This window comes from Rhinolophus sinicus, linkage group LG10, assembly GCF_036562045.2.
Source record: "Rhinolophus sinicus isolate RSC01 linkage group LG10, ASM3656204v1, whole genome shotgun sequence".
NCBI lineage: Eukaryota > Metazoa > Chordata > Mammalia > Chiroptera > Rhinolophidae > Rhinolophus > Rhinolophus sinicus.
This window is the reverse complement of record NC_133759.1, coordinates 77,567,795-77,588,183: the sequence shown is the minus strand read 5'-3', so window position 1 is coordinate 77,588,183 and position 20,389 is coordinate 77,567,795. Positions and strand designations below refer to the sequence as shown.

At 56.8% G+C, this 20,389-nt stretch overlaps 1 protein-coding gene across 2 annotated transcripts; it reads left to right on the top strand.

The window, feature by feature from the left end:
* Window positions 1–2,545: 2,545 nt before the first annotated feature.
* Window positions 2,546–14,484, top strand: PITX1 (paired like homeodomain 1). Of its 2 annotated transcripts, XM_019740211.2 has the most exons (4): window positions 2,546–2,811; window positions 8,287–8,520; window positions 10,790–11,022; window positions 13,001–14,484. In XM_019740211.2, the coding sequence occupies exons 2-4, from the start codon at window positions 8,355–8,357 to the stop codon at window positions 13,541–13,543; spliced, it is 942 nt and encodes a 313-aa protein (XP_019595770.1). In that variant the 5' UTR covers window positions 2,546–2,811; window positions 8,287–8,354; the 3' UTR covers window positions 13,544–14,484. The 2 variants fall into 2 exon arrangements, with proteins under 2 accessions (XP_019595770.1, XP_074169636.1); XM_074313535.1 differs by lacking the exon at window positions 2,546–2,811 and having other exon boundaries at window positions 8,009–8,520.
* The last annotated feature ends 5,905 nt before the right edge of the window (window positions 14,485–20,389 follow it).

The window sequence follows — 20,389 nt, the reverse complement described above, 5'->3', positions numbered from 1 at the left end:
GGAGAACAACTTTTGATTAGAGAAAGCATGTCAGTTTGGAAGGAAAGACAAAGCAAATGTGTCAGCCAGTTTTGCTGCCCTTTTTTGATTAGGTACCTGGAAGCTAAAGTGATATTCAGACTGTGTTACTTCTGTTCCTGGTGGTTCCAGCTCCAACCTTCCTCTCTCTGACTGATTCCTCTTCCTTTGCCAAGATGGCAAAACCTAAAGAGAAATTGTGAAAAATTACTTTTCAAAGAAGTGAAAATAAGGTAATAAAAAACATGTTTTGACCCACCTCAGTTCACCAAGAATTTCCAGGCCTTCACGCGCTGGTCCCACCCCAACAGCTTGCCCAGCTTCCCTGGTCTGAAACTTGCTAGTAGCTAAGCAGGGGATGAGGGGTTGGCCTACTAAATCAAAGAAGGGGGCTGCTGCTGCCTGACTCAACCAACATGACCACCATGGGGAAAGGAGGAAACAAAACTGTGAGCAAACTGTTTTGAAGAGCAAAGCAACCTGGCAGCTATCAGTATGAACATTCATCCTGGCTGCCCACCCCCACATAGGGCCGCACCCCTCACCTCCATCATCTCATAGATTTCTCTATGCTGTGGAAACTCTTATTATTCTCCCATTTCACAGGTAGGGAAGCTGAGGCTGGGAGAGTTTACGTGATTTGCCCAAGGCCACAGAGCTAGTAAAAGACACAGACAAGATTCCAACTCTGGCCATCAGGTCTCAGAGGCAGCTTTTTGGCACCACAGGCTCTGCCTGGGAACAAAAGCATGCAGAGAATCACACACACATGCCCAGTCACCACTGGGAAGACAACCAGGAAAATTACCAGTGTGCAGGGGTAAGAAGGTACAGTTTCCTAATACAAGCGCCAGAGTGAAAGTGTGATGCTTGTTGGGCCCTCCATACACAGTAAGGGTTCAGTTGCACTTGTCGGAAGAGGCCTGGGAGCCTGGGGTGTGGGGAGAAAGGCTGCCTGAGACAAGGTCGGAAGAGTCTCAGCTTAGCAGCCCTGGGCCAGACCCGCCAACAGACCAGTTTCCCACATAAAACAGCCTCCGTAGCAGCAGGAGAAGCAGAGGCTAGAATTCCTGAAGTGCAAGCTCCAAGCTTGTGTTTCTGCCACCCCGGGACCAGGTCTGAAATCACGGGTGTCAAGGACTCAGCTCTTAACCCTTCCAGTCTTGTGTGCACCAAGCCCCACACACCCACCAGAGAGGTGTTCCCACTGTTGAGAGTTGAAGGGATGCTGTGGATTACCCAAACAGCAGGACAGGGTGCAGGGGCCAACCCTCGACCTGAGCGCCAAAGCCTCTGCGAGCTTGGGTCAGGCAGGCTTCTGCTTTGGCTGTCGGGAGGGGGTCCTGGGTTGTCCTGTTCCCTGGCCAGGTGGCCCTGGAGGCGTGGGTGAGCAGGGCACTGGGGCGGGCATGGGGGCCATGGCCTCTCACAGCAGCTGTTGGTGAGAACCAGGCAAGGAGGCGCCACCGCTGACGGCACCTCATGAAACATTGATGCCCGGCCGCCGCACTGCCATCTCCCGGCACCTTGAGCCAAAGCTGCAGCCCTGGAGCACCGCAGCCTTCGGCGGGCAGGCCCCACACTCCTGAACCTGAAGGTCATCGTCCCCTGACAGTCTGACGGGCAGACGCACTGTCCCATCCCAGGGCCCAGGCTCACACTGGGCACTTGGGGGAAGCAGGGGCCTGTTCCACGGCTTGCTTCCCCCACAAGGCTTTCCGCGGGTTATCTGGCCATAGGCAGCACTGGAGAACCTGGTCGCCTGGGGAGCACCCAGTCCCCCTCATTCCCGCCCGTCTCCCAATGGCCACCAGCCAGGGACAGGACAACCCGGCCACATGGATTGCATCCTCTCCAGTGTGAGGGCCTGCGAGCAGGGCGACCGCTGGAGGGTGTGGAGAGGGGCTGGACAAGGGGTTACAGAAGCGTCTGTCCTTGTGGGGTCGGTCTCCCCTTTCCTCCTCAGCCCAACCCCTGAGAGGAGGATGTGGGAGGGGGGCAATCCTCCTAGAAGGGCAGGTCGGGCAGTTGCCCCTCCCCAGTCACACACACACACACACACACACACACACACACACACACACCCTGGGGTCTGTCCTCAAACCTCCTTGGTAGCCAAGCTCTGCTCCGAGGACTCTCCCTGCCAACTTGCAAGACCAGCTCCCTCCCGCAGAAAGGGGAAAAGGTCGAATCGCAAAACCCGGCTTGACCGTCACCTGGCAGGACCCTGGGAAACTCCGACCAGACCCGGACTAAACGTTGGTCGGGCTCGGCCCCTCACGTGCCAGGTGGGAAACTGAGCCTAAGGGAGAGAAAGTACGCGGGGCCTGGCCAGGACTCGCCGTGGCTTCGTCCGCATGCGGCCGGGCCCCTCCTCCATGAACGCTGTCCTGTGCTGCGTTCCCCGTCCTCGGGCCCCGGCCATCAGCCACGCCGACGACCCCTGCCTGCGCCTCGAGGGAGGCCCGGACCCCTAGCCAGCCGGACTGCGCGCCGCCCCCTCCCCGCTGGTCCAAGCAAGAGCCTCGCTTCCCCTCCCCCCTTCCCGCCTCCCAGGCCCGTGTCCCCGCCTTCCCCGCAGGCGACGGGTGGCGGCGGCAGGAGGAGCGGGCCCTGCCGAGGCAGCCCGGACCTTGCTCACTGGGATGTAGCGAACCAGCGGGGACCAAAGCTGCGCGCACAGCCGGAGACGCAGCTGGATCCGGGGCCCGGCCGAAGTCGAAACCTAAGCCGGAGTCCGTGGCGAGCGAGCCCGGAGCCGACGAGCCGCACACGCAGCGCAGCCCGGGTGGGGTAAGAGTCGTTGGGCTAGGGGCGCCGGGTCTCCGCAGTGTTGGGGCGCAGGGAGGTGGTGGCCGAGTTCCGTGCTGTTTCCTCCGGGAGTATGTAGGGACCAGCCAGTAGAGCGGGACTAAGCACATCGCGCGGAAGGCCAGGGTCCATCGAGGCAGCGCCAGGAGCTCGCTCCTACGCCAGCGCACGGTCACAGCTGCCATCACCGGGCGCTACCTCACCTAACCGGTGGGCACACCCCACGTTTCAGCCCCGGGTAACCCAAAAGGGCAGCAGGCTCAGGGGCGCGGGCCCCAGCCCTGCGAAGGGCATAGCCTTGCATGCCTTTCACAGCCCCTCGTGGCTGCGCGGGCCGCAAGGTACCTCCGGGAGAAAGGGCCGGTGACAGGGCCACCCGCCGCTCCCCGTTGCGCCCGGGAAAGCGGGCCCCAACACGAGCGGAAGCGCTGGCCCCTCTGCACGCCGAGGAACTTCGGCCTTAGCTTCGTGTCAAGAGGGTATTTTTCCTAAACGAAACCGCTTCATTCGTTCGCTCGTTCGTTCCGGCAGCTATGCCGCAGAAAAGTCTCAGACACGGGCCGCAGTCCCGGCGCTCTTCGCCGAGGACCCCGACGTCCCACCGCAGTGCTGGAGGTGCCCCAATCCCCGGCGGCCTGCCTCACCGGCAAGGGTCGGGCTTTTGCTTACCCTAAGAGAAACCCCAAATGCTCTTCGCAAATCCAATAAAGACATTCCCGCGGCTTCTTCAGGGTGCAGTTGTTGACACAGGGTGCCTAAGCACGCAGCCGCTTCTCCAGACCCGGGTCCGGAATTCTGAAATTGACCAGCCTTCTGAATCTAAGCGATTCCGGCCGAGCTAAAGCAAGGGCCCCGCGGGCGGCATCGCAGAAATGGGGATCCCAGGCTGGAATCCTTGTTCCGAGGTTTTCCGATTTAGGGATTCCCTTAATCTAAACTATCTGAGTCCACTTTTCTGAGAAACTAAGGCTCGGGTATTCTCTTGGCATTCCCAGTGGTCTCTGACAGCCACCAGGGCCAGAGGGAAGGCAACCGCAGGCTGCTGTCCACTTGGTCAAGGACACAGGTGGGGTGATGGCAAAAGCTACAGGCAGCAGGGGCAGCAGCACAGGAGGGGACTTGCTGGCCCCTGCCCTTCCCTCACTGCTTTGGGACTCCTCATCTCGACTCAGAAAAGTTAAAAAGGTGGACTGGGACATGGAGACCAGGCTACCTGGATTCTAGGACACAGGTGGTATTTGCTGACCTTCAAGCTAGGCTCAGAGTGCCTTCCTCTGAGGAAAGCGGCTGCTGGGAAGAGGAGACCGTGGTAGCAAAAGCTGACCCTCTGCTCCCCAGGTGTGTGACCAGCCCCTGCCACTTCCCTAGCCTTCTCTTCCTATCAGCTCAGCTGTTTTTGGGAACCAGATAGCGACCACTGGACTGGGGTGAGCTGTGAGCCCAGAGAGCGATGGGCCCTTACCAGCTGCTGACTGAGAGTTCTGAGTTCCGTGCTCCCATCTCCGCCCCATTTAGCCACCCTGGCTGAATACTTCCCAGCTCTTTCCCCGCCAGGACAGGCTGGGGAACCCCAACTGACAGGAAGTTTCAGGCTGGGGTCCTCTGAAGCCTAAGGAATCCAGTAAGATTGTTCCCAGCCTCTACCTGAGTACCTCTTTTCCCCTCACCCAGTAATTGCTTCTATTCAAAGAAACAAAAGCTTTTTTATTGGGGAGGGGGTCTTAAAACCAGGCGGAAGGCAGTAGGTGGTCCCCGTCTGCACTCCCAAAACTGGGTTTTCTAGTTTGAAGTTCCCCACGGCCTAAGAGGCTTAGGGCTGGAATGTCCCAGAGTCACGGATGGCCCCAGCGGGCGTGGGGGTGGGGGGCAAGCCATGGCACATTCCTTCCCTTTTCCTAAAATCCCTTGATTCTGGTGCAGAGATTAGGGCGGAGTACCCTCATGAGTGGGTGGAAGGATGCCCTCCATGAGGACCCTCCAACCACCCTTCCCAAATAAAATTACGAAAGCATTCTTGGACACAGAGTCTGTTTTGAGTGAGACCAGCCTCAGGAAGGGTCCCTGTGGTGACCGCTTCAACCCCCACAACAGCGCAGGCTCCTCTCTGATCAGCCCAGCCGGGACTCTAAGCCCCAAATTTCCTGAGAGTCACAAAATCATCGCTAACTCTGTGTGGCCTGGAGCAACGGAGACTAGGGCACATGGTTCCAGCCCCAGTAAGCCCCCTTCCCTCCTCTCCACATGTCCCATCATCAAGTGGGCTGGAGGCTGAAGCAGAAGGCAGGGATTGCTGTGTCCCATGTGAGACATGGGAACTGAGGCACAGTGCAGGTCAAACCTTGCCCAAGGTCACACAGCAAAGCCAGGGGAATACTGGACCCCTACTTTTACTCCTGAAAGAGAGCTGCCTCCTGTTCTGTGTGTTTGTGAGTCTGTGAGAGTGCAAGAAGCCCCTATCCTACCTGGGACGGTGGCCAGTGGAGGGTATGGCTGGGGAAGAAGAGAGAGTGCCCTGGTCCCTTCTCCAGCCAACACCCAGGATCAGGCCAGGGCCTCCTTTTTATCCATTTCCTCCCCGTGCCGCCCCCACCCCATTCAGCACTACCTGGGTCCAGCAGAACAGACTCCCCAGGGAAGTTCCCAATAGTGTCAGCCCCTCTCTAGGGCTCAGGGCCCCTGGAGATATGGAGCTTCACCTTCAATAGCCTGAGGGCCTTTCCATCCACACAGCAGGCGTCAAGACTTCCAAATATAGGGAGTATTGTGACTGCCTGGGTCATTATCAGAGGCTTGGGGCCAGCGGGGCACACAGCAGGTGCTCAATCACTGCATCAAATGGATCAATGATGAGGGAGGCAAGCCCCTCAGACTGAATAGCTAGACCTGCAGAGTCATAAAAGAGTCCCCATCCATGGAAGTCCTGACCCTTTAGAGCCTCTGGGGAGTGAAGAGCTGTGACCCTCAGCCTCTGGGTGCCCACAGGTGTACCATTCATTCCAGGTCCTGGGACCCAGTGTCCTTGGCCTGACACTTGGCAGGCTTAGAACACATCTCCTATCCCCGACCGGCCAGATTTTGTGCCAAACATCACCAGTGTCCTGGGACCCAGAGTCCTGGCTGTGTGTACATGTGTGACTGTCCTCAGCACTCCCACGTGTGGGTGCAGTATGTGTGTCTCTGTGCACACAGCACACCTGTGTGGCTATGCAGTCTGTGGATGTGTGTGCGCATGCTCCCATGTCCTGTCTGTACCCAACAAGCTGGGTGGCAGGCTGTCCTGTGGGCATAAGGGAGCTATATGAATGGTAGTGTGTGGACGGGCACTCCTTGGTGTTCTGCAGCAGCTGGATCCCTCCTTGAAAGGAGACATCTGCTGCTTCAGGAGACTCAGTCAAAAAAAAAAAAAATGTGGTAAGGAGGGGGCTGATGGCAAATGCTGGGCCACCGTACTTCACATTGTGCCCCTTCCACCTCCCTCCACACACACCAAGACTATTTTCATCCTGGGGGTCTCAGCTTAAGAGAAACTTCCCTTTGGGAGGAAAGGGCAGGAGTCACTGAGCCTCCCCCAGCCAAATTCCTGGATGCAGCCTCAGCCTCAGCCCCTGCCCTCTGCGCTCACAGGCACCAAGTGAGAGTGGGCCAGGCCCAGAGGGTGGGCCTTGGGCAGAGGCAGAGGCAGTGAGAGATAGGTCTGGTTCCAGCCTGCGCCTGCCCCTGCCCCCCACAGTCCTCACTGAGGTGCTCAGCCTGAGGCATCCCTCTGATGGGGAGCCAGGGTGAGGGCTCAGGGCAGAGCATCACGATGCTGACAGCCCAGCAGAGACCTCCAGAAAGAGACGAGGATGCACTGGGACCTGGGGGGGCCCTGGGCCTAGAGAGTAGGGCAGTGCTGCTCCTATCTGGTGGAACTGGTCAGCAGGTGAGGAGCAGAGGGCAGTCTGGGGTTCAGGGTCACACCCTACCACCCCAGCCGTCACCTATTTGCTTAAGACTTTGAGGTCTCAGGGCCAGTTAACAATTGTTGAGCAAAATCCTTCAACAAACTTAACTGAAGTAGGAGGACTGGAGGGAATCGTTCTTAGGGGTGGGGAGGGAAATGTCTTTGCTTGTGCCCAGGAGAGAAGCTCCACCGTAGGCTTCCTGGGCTGCAGGCCCAGGTTGGGAAATTGCAGTCACCTGGCCTGCCAGGCCTGTGCCTGCTGCTCTGGGAAGCCCAAGTGGAGGCCCCAGGCCGCTACAAACCTGCCCTGAAGGGGGCAGAGGCCCACCCCGTGGCTGCCAAGGCCCCGGCCTGGCCCATTTGGCCACTTAAAGGTACAAAACGAGAAGAGAGCCTTACAGAAAAGGCTGCGGGGCCTGGCGGGGCTCTTGGGGTCTCCTGCTGCACTCGCCAGAGGCCTGGAGCCAACAGAAACGTTTCATCTGATTAGAAGCCATCAGTTCTATCCCAATCCCGGAAAATTGACTGCGGTGCAGAGGCGGGGGCCTGAGAAGCAGCCTTGGGGGAGAGGGTCCAAGCTAATTAGGAGGCAGCATCCGGGGGCCCATTAGAGCACAGGCTGCTGTCACTCAGCCGGGCTCAGGTCCCGGGAGAAGTGGCCGAGGAAGGAGGGGCCAGCGGCCCCTCAACGAGGACACAGCTAGGAGCTGGCAGTACGCCCTGGGCTCTGCCCCTGCCCTGCGCTGGCTCGGAGGTGCCCGCTCGGTATGATCCTGCTCTGTGAGATCCTACTCCGTGAACATTCACTCATTCTGGGCTGTTCTCGCACGGGGCTGGTGACTTCGAGGCGGCCCAGACAGGAGTTGATCCTGAGCGAAACAAGTCATTTGGGGCTTGAGGTGGGCACGAGCTGCGCGGGGCTTGCAGGCCAGACGCGTTTCTTTTGTGCGGCTGAGGGAGAACTCGGTGTGTCACCGGGGAAGGAGGGAGAGGCGCGGCGAGGCCGGGTGGGGGGGAAAGGGGGCGGGGAGGCGGCGGGAAGGTGCCTGCGGAGGAGGAGGGCGCGGGCGAGGCCAGGAGGGAGGGAGGGCAGCAGAGAGGGCGCGGCGGCGCGGGCAGCTCGGGGCTGGATTCCGCCCGCGCTCCCTCGCTCGCTCTCTCGCTCGCTCCCTCCTCCCCAGCCCCCTCCCACCCAGGCCCACCCCACCCACCACCCCTGGCGCAGGGACTGCTGGAACCTGGCGGTGCGCGCTGTCGCTTTAAGACAGACTCTGCCGGCGCGGTCCCGAGCCTTAGAAACCGGCCCCGGATCGGGAGCCGGGGCCGGGCGGGCGGCTGAGGCCCGAGCGGCGGGAGCGCAGCGCGGAGCGCGAAGTCGGGCGCGAGAAACCGCTGCTGCTACCGCCCGCCTGGCCCCGCAACCCCGGGCGGTCCATGGGGCGGGCGCGGCGTCGTTGCGGGCGCGGGCAGCCCGGCGGGGCTGCCGCTTAGGCGCTGCGCTCTTGTCCCCGCAGGTCGCAGCCAGGGCGGCCGGGCGCGCCCAGCCCCGGTCCCTGGAGGGCCCGCCGCGGTCCACGCCTCCATGGACGCCTTCAAGGGCGGCATGAGCCTGGAGCGGCTACCGGAGGGGCTCCGGCCGCCGCCGCCGCCGCACGACATGGGACCTGCCTTCCACTTGGCCCGCGCAGCCGACCCCCGCGAGCCGCTGGAGAACTCCGCCAGCGAATCGTCCGACACGGAGCTGCCAGGTAAGCGCCGCTCCCCCGCGAGGCGCGCACAGAGCATGCTGGGGCGCAGGGCGCGGGCAGTCGGGAGCCGGGCCTGGTGTCCGCGCCGCGCAGTCAAGCTCTCTGTACGCCCCAGGAGCGTCAGGACCTTTCCTTTTCCCATTCTCCATCTGACGGTGAACGCAGAAATTTACGCGCTTTATGAAGCGGTCATTTAGTGCTTTACGAAGGCACTTCCACGCGGTCCCCACGCGCCAAGAGACCGGCAGCTGCACGAACCTACAACCGAGGGGCAGACTGACAGCACCTCTTGATCAGGAGCAAATAGAACAGGGAAAAAATAGGGTTTGTGCAATTGGGTGCCAGAGGGCCGCTCAGACGGAAGGACAGGAACAGATTGAGAAGGGAATGGGGCAGCGTGCAAGAGAAAGTGCCCAGAGAGACAGAAAGGGAGACAGACACGCCGACAGACAGCGGGTGACAGATTGGGAGGGACAGACGGAAGAGAAGAAGTGGCAGGAAAAGTCAGAAAAGCAAACGGGGGAGAGAGGAAAAAACCTCAAGGAAAAGGAAGGCTTGCAGACCGAGGACTGCAAGGGCAAGGGGGGCAAGGGGCGCGGCCAGCTCCGGGCAGGACCCCCTGATCCAGCCGCAGCGGTCAGGCCGCGCAGCCAGGGCTCTGACTCGGCTTCGGCAAGTCTCCCTCCGCGCTGCCTTGTTGTATGAGCTCAAGCTTTTCTCCCCCGCACCAGCTAGGTAGCGAGGTGGGCTGCACGGGCAGTGGCGCGGCTGATCCCCAGCCCGGCCTCAAGGGTCCCTATCAGCTCCCGCGCTTGCCATCCTAACTCGGCGCCGCCGCCGAGCTCCCCACTCCCCGGGGCCGTGGGCTCCATTAATACGTTCATTTTTTTAATGCACCGCCGAGTGTTTCTCTAAACGTTTTTAATCTCCGTTTGTTTTGTTTTGCATCCCTAAAGTGACTTTCTCTGAAAGGTTTTGTTTGCTTGGTTAAAAAGCAATCAACGCTGGACTGTACTTTTGTTTTCAAAAGTTTTAAGCGTGGCCTTTGCTTGTTTTTTATTTATAAAACGCAATCTATATATATAAAGTCTATATATATAGATTGCTTTTTAAAACTCAGTCTATGAGAATAAATTTAAATTTTTAGCTGCATTTTCGACATAGAAAGACTTACTAACTAGGTATATTTCTCTGGAATTTAAAATATTTACATGCAACATTATTCTTCGGGAGATTTTTAAAAAGTCAATCCAAAATGGCGCATTTCTCAGGGAGTTTCTCAAAATCCATTTACAGTGGTGTTATTTTGGTAATTTAAGTTATCTAACTATACTGTTGTATTTCCCTGGATTTAAAAATTACCTCTAGGACATTATTGAGAAGGGGTTAAAAAGCTATTTACTTTTTTTGTTTTAATCCCAGAAAAGTAAATGCCTGTGTCTGCCTGGAGTTTATACACATACAGCACTGTATTTAGTTAGCGGTGTGTTTTTGGCTACTTAATTTGCATCTGCTTTGTGTTTCTACTTGCTTTTTCTATGCTTTTGTGACCTTTTCTATACTTTTAGGCATGGAGCTGTGAGTTTTTCTGGGCTTCTGTGTTTTGTTTTTAAAGTTCTTTCTTTTTTATGTTTCAATGTTTCTATGACTGCATTGTTTTGTGTAGCTTCAAAGGACAGAGGCTAGAACCCAGGTCACCTAGACAGTCTGTCCCTCTGGGCTGCCTGGGCTGGAGAAATTTGCTGGGCCTTGGGACTCAAGGCTTGGAGCTGAGGCAGAGAAACCGGCTGTGTGCTGCCTGCCCAGTGGGGCTCCCACACTATCCTGGGGAGAAGAAAGTAGAAGGGGTGCAGGCCACACTGCCTGGCTCTTGCTCCAACCGACCCGCTAGCTTCAGGCTAGAAAGATTTGATCCGCGTTCAGAAAAGCAGAGACCCCCTCAGATTTAGTCGGGCTCTTCAAAAATGTACCCTTGTGAGTGACATTAGCAGTACGGCTCATGCTTGAGTGCAGCTGCAAGAACAGGCCCTGCCCCGCCAGGAACTTAGGCCCACAGCTCCCGCTCCTGGTCTCTTCCCCCGGCCACGCCAAACCAGAGGTGACTACTGACAAACAGGCATCCAGCGATCTCGTCCCAATAGGGACAATTCCAGGGCCCCTGTGAGAGGGAGGGCTGCCGGCGCTGCTGGTCGGCAGTTCGGTGGATCCGGGACGGGGTACAAAAGGGCATAAGCCCGAGGTGACCGGAGCCCCGTCCTGCCTGCTTCAGAGAAGGAGCGCAGCGGGGAACCCAAGGGGCCGGAGGATAGCGTTGCGGGCGGCGCGGGCTGCGGTGGTGCAGAGGACCCCGCCAAGAAGAAGAAGCAGCGGCGGCAACGCACACACTTCACAAGCCAGCAGCTGCAAGAGCTGGAGGCCACGTTCCAGAGGAACCGCTACCCCGACATGAGCATGCGGGAAGAGATCGCTGTGTGGACCAACCTCACCGAGCCGCGCGTGAGGGTGAGCCCGGGGCGCGCGCCAAAGGGGACCCGTGCAGACGGCTGCCGGCCACTTGCGCGCAGCACTCGAAATCTTAGACCCGCGCCCAGACTTTCACTCCTTTCCACCATTCAGACCTGCTCCCTTCCTCCACCGTGGGAGATTCCACCTTAGCCCTGGGTCTCGCCTGTGGCTGCCAGGCCCTTTGGCCGCTAGCATCCTGGGCTGCTGCTGCCCCTCCGGCCCCATGGACCCGCATACTACCTGACTTTCGGGCTCTACCACAGCCCCAACCCAAAGACCTGTGGCCCAAGGAGACTTTCTCATGACCTGTAGGGCCCAGGGCCCAGTCGGATGGGGCCACCCTAGATAGCGCAGAGCACTCCCCGCTGCTGGGGACCTCGGGGCTGATGGCGCCTTCCCCTGAAAACGAAAGGGAAAGGCAGGTCCTGCCTAGCAGCCTGGGAGAGGCCTGAAAGGTGGCTAGGCTTGGGGGTCTCAAAGCTTCCTGGAGCAGTGGTCCATCCGTAGCCGGCTTCTCCAAAATTTCTGGAATTCTCCACCTGACTCATCCCCAGCCATTCAGCCAGTCAGTAGCTAGGCCCTTTCCCTAATTCCTAGGGCTGGGTCCGGTGAGGGGGGCAGCTCTGGTGGATGAGTGACCTTCAGGTCGAGTCCCCTTGGACACATAAGGTCTCCGACCAAGATCAGAAAGCACCCTCTCTCTCTTCACCCTTTAGTTCCCCAAAAAGCAAGATTTTCCTGCCAGAGCAGCAAGAGAATCATTTCTTCTCTGGTGCACAAATATTTAATTAGATATTGGGAGCACGTCCCAAGCCAGACCAAAGTCCTACCTGGACTCCCTGCTGTAACCCCATCTCTCACTCCTCCCCATTCAGGCCGGCCAGCCCGATGGGACACGAGTGAGGACAGCACTCAGTAATCCTGAACTCACTAATCCTTCCCAGGTTTATGGTGGGGTAGGGTTGGAATCAGGCAATGTCAGTGCTGGAAACTGGAGATGGCTGAGATGCAGGGTCGAACAAGTAGCTGAGGAAACAGCCCAGGGCTGGAGGCGGGCTGGGGAGGGTAGAGGGCACGCAGTGGGAGGATAGGTGAGGGTTGGCAAAGAACAGGAGGGGGGAAAGAAGAGGTTCCTACTAAATTTTGTGGGAGAAAGTGGAGAGGGAGATTAGAGAGAAACTAGTAAGAACTGAAAGGAAATTAAATATTTGCAGAGAAACATATTTGGCATATACTAGGCGGCAGGAAAGAAATTAAATATTTAAGGGAGAAGCAAAAGGATCGAGTATTTGAGAAAAATAAAGAATCAACTATTTAAGAGAAACAGTGAAGATCACATATTTGGAAAGAAGGAAAAACTATAAATATTTAGGCAAGAATCTAAAGGATTGGAATGGGTGAAGAAAATGGACTGTTTGAGGGAGAAGAAAGCGGTTCAGATAGTGAGGTGGACTAAACGAAAATAAACATTGGGGCAGAAATGAGAATATTAAATATTGTCAGTAAAGATGGAAACAGACCATTTGAGGAATGAAAAACAGACTGAAGAATGGGGGAAGTAGAACGATCCTGTTTCAGGGAAGAAAAATGGCTTTCGTATTCGGGGGAGAAGAAAAAGGATGGTATATTTAGGAGATAGATGGGGACCGGTTTGCGAGAGAAGACTATCGCTGGACTGGTTGAGCGAGGAAGAAAGAAAACGAATATTTGTTAGAACAAAGGAGGATCCGTATTAGGAGAAGAAAACAGATTTAATTTGGGGCAGAGGATACAGATCAGGAAAGGGAAGAGACTACTGTTTTCAGGAGACAGGGAAGGAACCATTATGGAGAGAAGGCAGAGGTGGAATTATGGAAGTAAAGAAACGCTCTTCGGACCGAAGGAAGCGAAGTGGAGGGCTGGGGGTGGGGGATGGAGGTGAAGGGGCCTTCCCGCCCGCCGCAGCTCTGACCCTTGTCCTGTCCCCCTCCCCCAGGTCTGGTTCAAGAACCGGCGAGCAAAGTGGCGGAAGCGCGAGCGTAACCAGCAGCTGGACCTGTGTAAGGGCGGCTACGTGCCGCAGTTCAGCGGCCTGGTGCAGCCCTACGAGGACGTGTACGCCGCCGGCTACTCCTACAACAACTGGGCCGCCAAGAGCCTGGCGCCAGCGCCGCTCTCCACCAAGAGCTTCACCTTCTTCAACTCCATGAGCCCGCTGTCGTCACAGTCCATGTTCTCGGCACCGAGCTCCATATCCTCCATGACCATGCCGTCTAGCATGGGCCCGGGAGCCGTACCCGGCATGCCCAACTCGGGCCTCAACAACATCAACAACCTCACCGGCTCCTCGCTTAACTCGGCCATGTCCCCGGGCGCCTGCCCGTATGGCACACCCGCCTCGCCCTACAGCGTCTACCGGGACACGTGCAACTCGAGCCTAGCCAGCCTGCGGCTCAAGTCCAAGCAGCACTCGTCGTTCGGCTACGGCGGCCTGCAAGGCCCGGCCTCGGGCCTCAACGCCTGCCAGTACAACAGCTGACCGCCCAGCCCGGCCACGCGTGCCGCACGGCGCGGGGGCGGAGGACGCACGCGGGGCCTCGGTCGGTCGCCGCGCCCGGGCCTCGCGCCTGCGCAGCCCCCTCCCCCCTCCCTCCGGGTTGGTTTTGTGTTTGCTTTTCCGGACCCCACTCAGCCCTCTAAAACCAGACAAAACAAAAAGACGTCGGAGCGAAGTGCGGCGAAATATCGGATGAGTTGCAATTTCCCTCGGGATGGCGCGGGTGGTGTGTGTGCGCTCCCTCGGGCCTCGGCGGGCCACTCCGCCCGGGGGACGCAGCGCGGGAGGCGAGCGCCGAAGCCCGGCGGCCAGGAGAGGACGCCCTCCTAGCCCGCGTTCCCGACGCTGTGGACCCGGACTGTGCGGCCGCGCCTGTGAACTGGACGCGCGGAGCCCAGGAGCCTGGCCCCGGCCGAGCGTACCTTACTTAGCTCTATTCGGATCCGAGTTGGAGCGGGCGTTGGGCGAGGATGATGGTGTCCAGCCCGGGACAGGGGACTCGCCGAGGAGCCGTTACAGGCCCCGGCGCGACCCCAAGAGCCCTCGCCTACCCCGCGCCCGGGAATCCTATTTTAAGGCTTTGGAGTGGACGCGGCGGGAAGATGGGGGAGGGCTCGTCTCCGAGCACCTCAGGCCCCAGCTTCGTCGCAGGCCCAGGCCCTCAGCTCCGCTCCCGGGTTAGGAGGTGACCCCCTTGTCCCGGCGAAGAGCCCCCTCCTCACCGCCCGCCGCGCAAGAGTCGAGCCGGGAGAGCTCAGGGCGCGGCCAGGGCCCCGCGCCCAATTTGCACACCCGCTCTCCGGCCCGCGCCCCTGTTTACAGCGTCCCTGTGTATGTCGGACTGACTGTACAGAATTATAAATCTGTCTATATCGACTTGTCCATGTACGTCTATTAAAACCATAGTACGAGCGTGCTAACCACTGCCGAGCTCAGGACTGCTTCTTTCGGCTGAGGAGGGAGGCGGGTAGAAAGGGAACTGCGCCACCGAGGGCCCTATAGGAGGGAAGAGCCAAGTAGACCCCGCCTGGGTTCCTACTCCCACTTCCCTACTACCGTTCCTGACCTGTCAGCCCGGCTCCCTTGAGGACGCCGCCTGGCGCTCCTAGCGCCCTCTCCGCGCCGCCGTCCTCCGGCGCTCACCCGCTGGCCGGCTCAGCCTCGGCGCTGTGCGCGGGCTGTCCTAGCCCGGACCTCCCCCCTGCACACCCCGCCCGCGCCGGACTCTGCAGGCTTTTCCCAGGCTGGGGCTGCTGTGACTCTCCAGGCAGCGGCCCTTGCCTGCTGGGAGCAATGGGATGGGGTCCGCTGAGAGTCTCTTTAGATCTGGGGTTGCCTTTTCTCCTATGGGCCCGGTACCGCCACGTTGGAGCCCTGCCCTGGTTATTCCAGGAGGATGGAGGGTGCTGGATCCGTCAGAGTCTAGCCAGGGCCTCCTTGCACCTTTCAGCCCATCCTACTCAGGAGCATGTGGCTGTGCCATAGAAGGTGTCCACACAGAACTCACTTCTCACTTCCCTTCCATCCCAACTTATTGGAAGCTTCGGCTGCCTCCACCCTCCCCTGGCTTTTGGAAACGACTGAACAAGACCAGCCTGTAAACTGCCTGTAAAATTCTGCTTCCCTTAAGTAAGTCACTTCTAATGGCAAAACAAAATGTTTGCAGCTGCAGCTGGGGAGGAAGAAGGGGTTGGTAATTCTGCTTTAGAATTACCTTATGACAGGGATTGGCGCTGCCCTGGAGCTGGACCCAGGCAAGCCCTCGCTGGGAGAGGGCACAGCTATGGGCTTAGTCATGAGCTAATAGCTGGAGAGCCCTATGCACACGTTGTCAAACCAGGTCAACACTGCCTCTGAGGTCAGGACTGTTGTCCCTATTACACAGATGATGGAACTGAGGCTCCACCACAAGATGCAGCTGGGCCAAGTTCACACAGTCCATAGCCTTTAGATTCCAAAGCCATTTTTCCACTGGTCTTCTCACCTTCAGATGAGGAGTGAGGAAGGGTCCTTCGTGGACGATGGCCCAGCCCGATGCTGTAGTACTTGAAGTGTGGGTTTCTGAGAGGGACTGGGCCAGATACACAGGCTGAAAGGGGGAGGTGGGGGAGGGAAGGCTGGGGCAGGGGGCTGGAGCCAGACCACCCCTCCCCCAACGGCTCCAGTCCAGAGCTCCCACCCCTCACTCTCTGGAAACATAAACACAATCACATCTGGACTCAGAGTGCCTCCCCCAGCCTCACACATCTGCCAAGGCCAAGAGGCCCTGGTCTCAGTTGAGGGCAGGAGGCAGGGGAGACCTAGAAGGAGCTGGGACTGGAGGGAAGTGGGAAACAGAGAAGCTTCTCCTGAAAGTCAGGCTCAGCCCCAGGTGAGAGAGGGGCCCAAGAGGGGCTCTGGTGGAGACTTGGTGTGGCTGTGGGGCCACAGTCTAAACAGCTGCAGATGGGTGGAAGGGCAGAAGCAGTCCCGAAGGGCCCCAACATCCATCAAGTACCATGGCCAACAAGGTGTGTAAGACCCAGCCTTGGGCACCACGCAACTCTTCTGCCCCAGCCGCTGTGTGGCTGGTACAGTCGACAGTACCCAGCCCTTTCTAGCTGCACCAGCTGCAGGACCATCTCTGGAGGGGGACCTGAGGCATATACAGGGCTCCGAAAGCCAAGTCCTCTGAGAAAAGGCAGAAAGTCCTCGTCCTGTTGTGCCTGAGGAAGACCAGGGAGGGGGTGTCATTCATTCAGCCAACATCTACTGTGTTCCTGCCCTTGGTGCTAGGGATTGAGCAATGGAAAACAGACACAGTCCCTGCTCTCATGGACAAGTAAACAAACACGTGTGTAATTACAAACTGCGCTGAGTGCTTCTGAAGAAAAAGTGCTGCAAGTAAAAAAATGGGAGTTCTGCTTTAAACAGGGTGGTCAGAGAAGGCTGTTCTAGGGAGGTGGCTCCATTTGTCTTCAGTGGCAAGTGCTGTCATTTATTGAGCACGTTGGGGGTCCGGGGTCCTGTGCTAAGTGGACACTCATTGATGCACCCCTTTACTTGCACAACAACAGTATGAGGAAGGGTCCTCCTTATCCCCTTTCCCTAATGAGGCCCCAGGCTTAGAGAGGTTGGGTCACTTGCCCAAGGTCACACAGCAGGATGATGGACACGATTCAGTGCCCACTCTACCTTCTTTACTGGGCTGCCCCAGGCCAAGCACCATGGGCAACATGGAGGGGTTGACCTGGAAGAGTTCATGATTCCTGCTAGCAACACAGGACTAACCCTCAGGAAATAGAAGAGCTAATTTGTTCTTACCTGGTCCTGACAAAGTGAACCCCAAAGAGCTGCTGCACGTTTAGAGAGGCCATGAATTAGGGACAGAAGGGCAAGAGGCTGGTACCCAGCATTTGTCTGCAGGCACTGGGGGGCACCAAAGGAAAATGGGATTAGCCACTGTGCACAAACCCTGAGTGCCTGGTCATTGAGGGAGTGGAACCAGTCACCTCCTTTAGTTTTATGTCCCCGGCCAGACTGCAGGCCTCCCTCAGGTACACCGCATCCAAAGGGGAAGTCACAGCTGGAAGATCTGCCTCAGAAGGGGCATTGCCCAGGGAGTCCAGGGCCTGGAGGGGGCTCTGTGCTGCTCTTCACCTCCCTGTGAGACAGCAGCAGGCACTCGGTCACCAAGACGGCCAGTCTGGGAAATGGGAGTGACGGTGATTTTATGCCCGTTGACCTGCCCATTTCCTGAGCCAGTCACTTGGCTCTGATATCCACAGGAACCTCTGCTGTGGTCTTTGACAGCAAGGGTTTGAGGTCTGGCTCCACCTGAGTTGCCTTGGGCAACAAGTGCCTTAATTAACCTCTCTGAGCCTCTGTTTCCTCTTCCTTAAAAAGGAATAACAACAGTCACTTCATATAGTTGTTTAAAGGATTAAATGAGATAATGCACTTCAAATGTCTTAATTGGGATGCTGGCATATAGTAAGTGCTCAATAAATGTTTATTATTTATAGTATTGTTGTTGTTAAGTGTCATTTGGGGCCCAACTTCGTTTTCCCTCCAACTGTGCTGGGTATCATGAATGAGAGTCATAATTGACAGTCCTGCTTACTTCCCCACCCCAACCTGCCTGCCCCCCATGCCCCTCATCCTACATTTGGGCCCTCAGTAACCCAGCCTGTTGTCCTGCAGTCCAGTCTTCCCGCCACCCTCGTGGGCCAGGCCCTGGGAGACCCAGAGGAACCAGGCCCAATCTCTGCTGTCCACTGGGCCTGGGGAGTGGCAGGTCGGCAGTCGGTACTCTGAGATGAGCATGGGAATAGAGGGGGGCACGCACGCCAGGATTCTCCTCTAAGGGCTCCCTATAACATGGGATGAAGATGCCTAAACACTTCTTTTTGAGTTATATCATTTCATCAATAGCTAACATCAGGTCCTTACGGAGCACCAGGCCCCATGCGAGCACTTTATAAGAATTACAGCATTCACCCCCCGCAGGAGGGAGGGGCTTGTTATTCTACACCAGAAGGAATGGAAGCTAACCAAGATGGCACTGTTAATGAGCGAGAGGCAGAAACTGCACTCAGGCCCTCTGCCCAGGTCCGTGCTCCCATCCACTACACTGCACACTATCCTGATGAGAATCACATTTGTACTGGGGCTGGGGAATTAGACAATTATAATGCGCATCAAGAGGCAGGCTGGGTGGGGCTGTGGGAGAGAGAATGAAAAGGCACCAGGCCCCAAGTTTTGCTTCACCAAGCTCACTCAGTTGTGTGAGAGCATCAGGGGGAACGGGTAACAGTGGGGACTGAGGCGGCCCTGGGGTGGGGTGGGGGGCATAGAGAAGCTTCCTGGTGAAGGCAGGGCCCTGGAATATCAACCATTAAATCTAAACTCCCACCTCATTCAGTATTACAAGCTTCTCATTTCCCAGTCTGCCTCCCTCTGGAAGCCCTCCCAGGCTTCCTCCCAGCCCTTACCAGCCTGTCTCCTTGCCCCGCTCACCACAGCAGACCCACGCTTCACACCCCTGCGTTGCCTTTGCAGGCTGGGACCTTCCTCCCAGTTGGCTGGTGTGGCCCAGAGTGGGTATTGCCCAGTATCAAGTATCTGCAGGGCACTCAGGAGAGGCGGTCGCCAGAGCCCAGTCAGGTTGGAGGGGCTATGATCCCATGAATCAGGGTGCTACAGAGGGAGCAGGTCAAGGTGCAGGAAGCTGCATTTGGGCCAAGGTGGAGGCGAGGGCAGAATGGCCTCGGTGTAGGACGAAAGCCGCTCTGGCTGTCCTGGTCACGTGGCCGAATGTCTCACTCCGCTCCCTACCCTGCTGTGTACTGTACCTGTTTTATTTCTCGTATTAGACTCATTTTATAGATGAGGAAGCTGAGGCTCCAGGACGGCATGTAACCTGTCCAAAGACAGCTTTAGGGACTTGGATCCTAGCCTGTCTGACTGCAGAGCCTGTGGCTTAACTGCTGTGAGCACCGCCTCCTGCAGGCAGGACACTGGCAGCTGGGCAGGGCCACTGCTGACACAGAGAACAAGGATTTAGAAGCAACGAGATGCAGACAGCAGCACTTGAAGAAGTGTCTGCACACAATTGGTGCTCCGTAAATATTTGCTGAATACAAGTATTGAGGAGATGCCCTCCCTTACCCTTCACTCCACAAAATATATCTTGGCCCTTTCTCCCTCTCCCATTCCTTTCTCTCCTCTCTCTTGCTTCTTTCCTTCCTCTACTCACTCCTCTCTCAGCACAGTCATTTCTTACCACTGCTTTTTAAAGTGTCTGAACGACAAAAAACAAACAACCCAATTCAAAAATGGGCAAAGGACTTGAATAGACATTTCTCCAGAGAAGATATACAAATGGCCAACAAGCCTATGAAAAGATGCTCGACATCACTAGTCATTAGACAAATGCAGATAAAACCACAATGAGATACCACTAATACCCATTAGGATGGCTGTTACAAAACAAACAAACAGAAAATAAGTGTTGGCGAGGAAGTGGAGAAACTGGAACCCCTGTGCATTGCTGGTGAAAATGTAAAATGGTGCAGCCGCTGTGGAGAACAATATGGCAATTGATAAAAAAACTTAAACATAGAATTACTATATGACTCAGAAATCCACTTCTGGGTATGTACCCAAAAGAAACAAAAGCAGGGACTCCACCAGACATTTGCACTCCCATGCTCACAGCAGCATGATTCACCAGAGCCGAAAGGAAGGAACAACCCAAGTGTCCATCAACAGATGAATAAACAAAAGGCAGAATACACATACAGTGGAACACTAGTCAGTCTTAAAACAGAAAGAAATCGTGACAAATGCAACAACATGGAGGAATCTTGAAGACATTATACTAAGTGAATTTATATAAGGTACCACTTACAGAAGGTACCTAGAGACGGCAAATTCAAACAGATGGGAAATAGGATGGTGGTGGCCAGAGGCAGGGACGACCGGGGGACGGATCATTCATTCTGAGATGCTGAAAAAGTTCTGGAGAAAGATGGTGGCGATGGTTGCACAGCGACGTGAATGTACTTAACGCCACTGAGCTGCACACTTTAAAAAGGTTAAAAACGCAAATTTCACGTTATGTGTATTTTCCTATAACTTTTTTATTTTAAGTGTATCTGTGTTTATGCCGCTACCTTATCCAGAGAGGTACTCAGAGGCGGGTGCCCAGGACGCTCAGGGTTGAACCCACCGCTAGAGCTGGTCTGCTGCTTGTTGGAAAACCTTTCCCTACAGCTCTCTTCAACTGGCAGCCCCTCTGAGGCCCCGGAGACAGCGACCCCCCACGTGGCCCTCACCCCATCTCCA

Excerpts from the sequence above, each read along its gene's own strand:
- PITX1 (XM_019740211.2), top strand. The coding sequence starts at position 8,355 with ATGGACGCCTTCAAGGGCGGCATGAGCCTGGAGCGGCTACCGGAGGGG. Across the intron at positions 8,521-10,789 it reads GTCCGACACGGAGCTGCCAG|AGAAGGAGCGCAGCGGGGAA; the intron begins GTAAGCGCCGCT and ends TGCCTGCTTCAG. Across the intron at positions 11,023-13,000 it reads TCACCGAGCCGCGCGTGAGG|GTCTGGTTCAAGAACCGGCG; the intron begins GTGAGCCCGGGG and ends CCCCTCCCCCAG.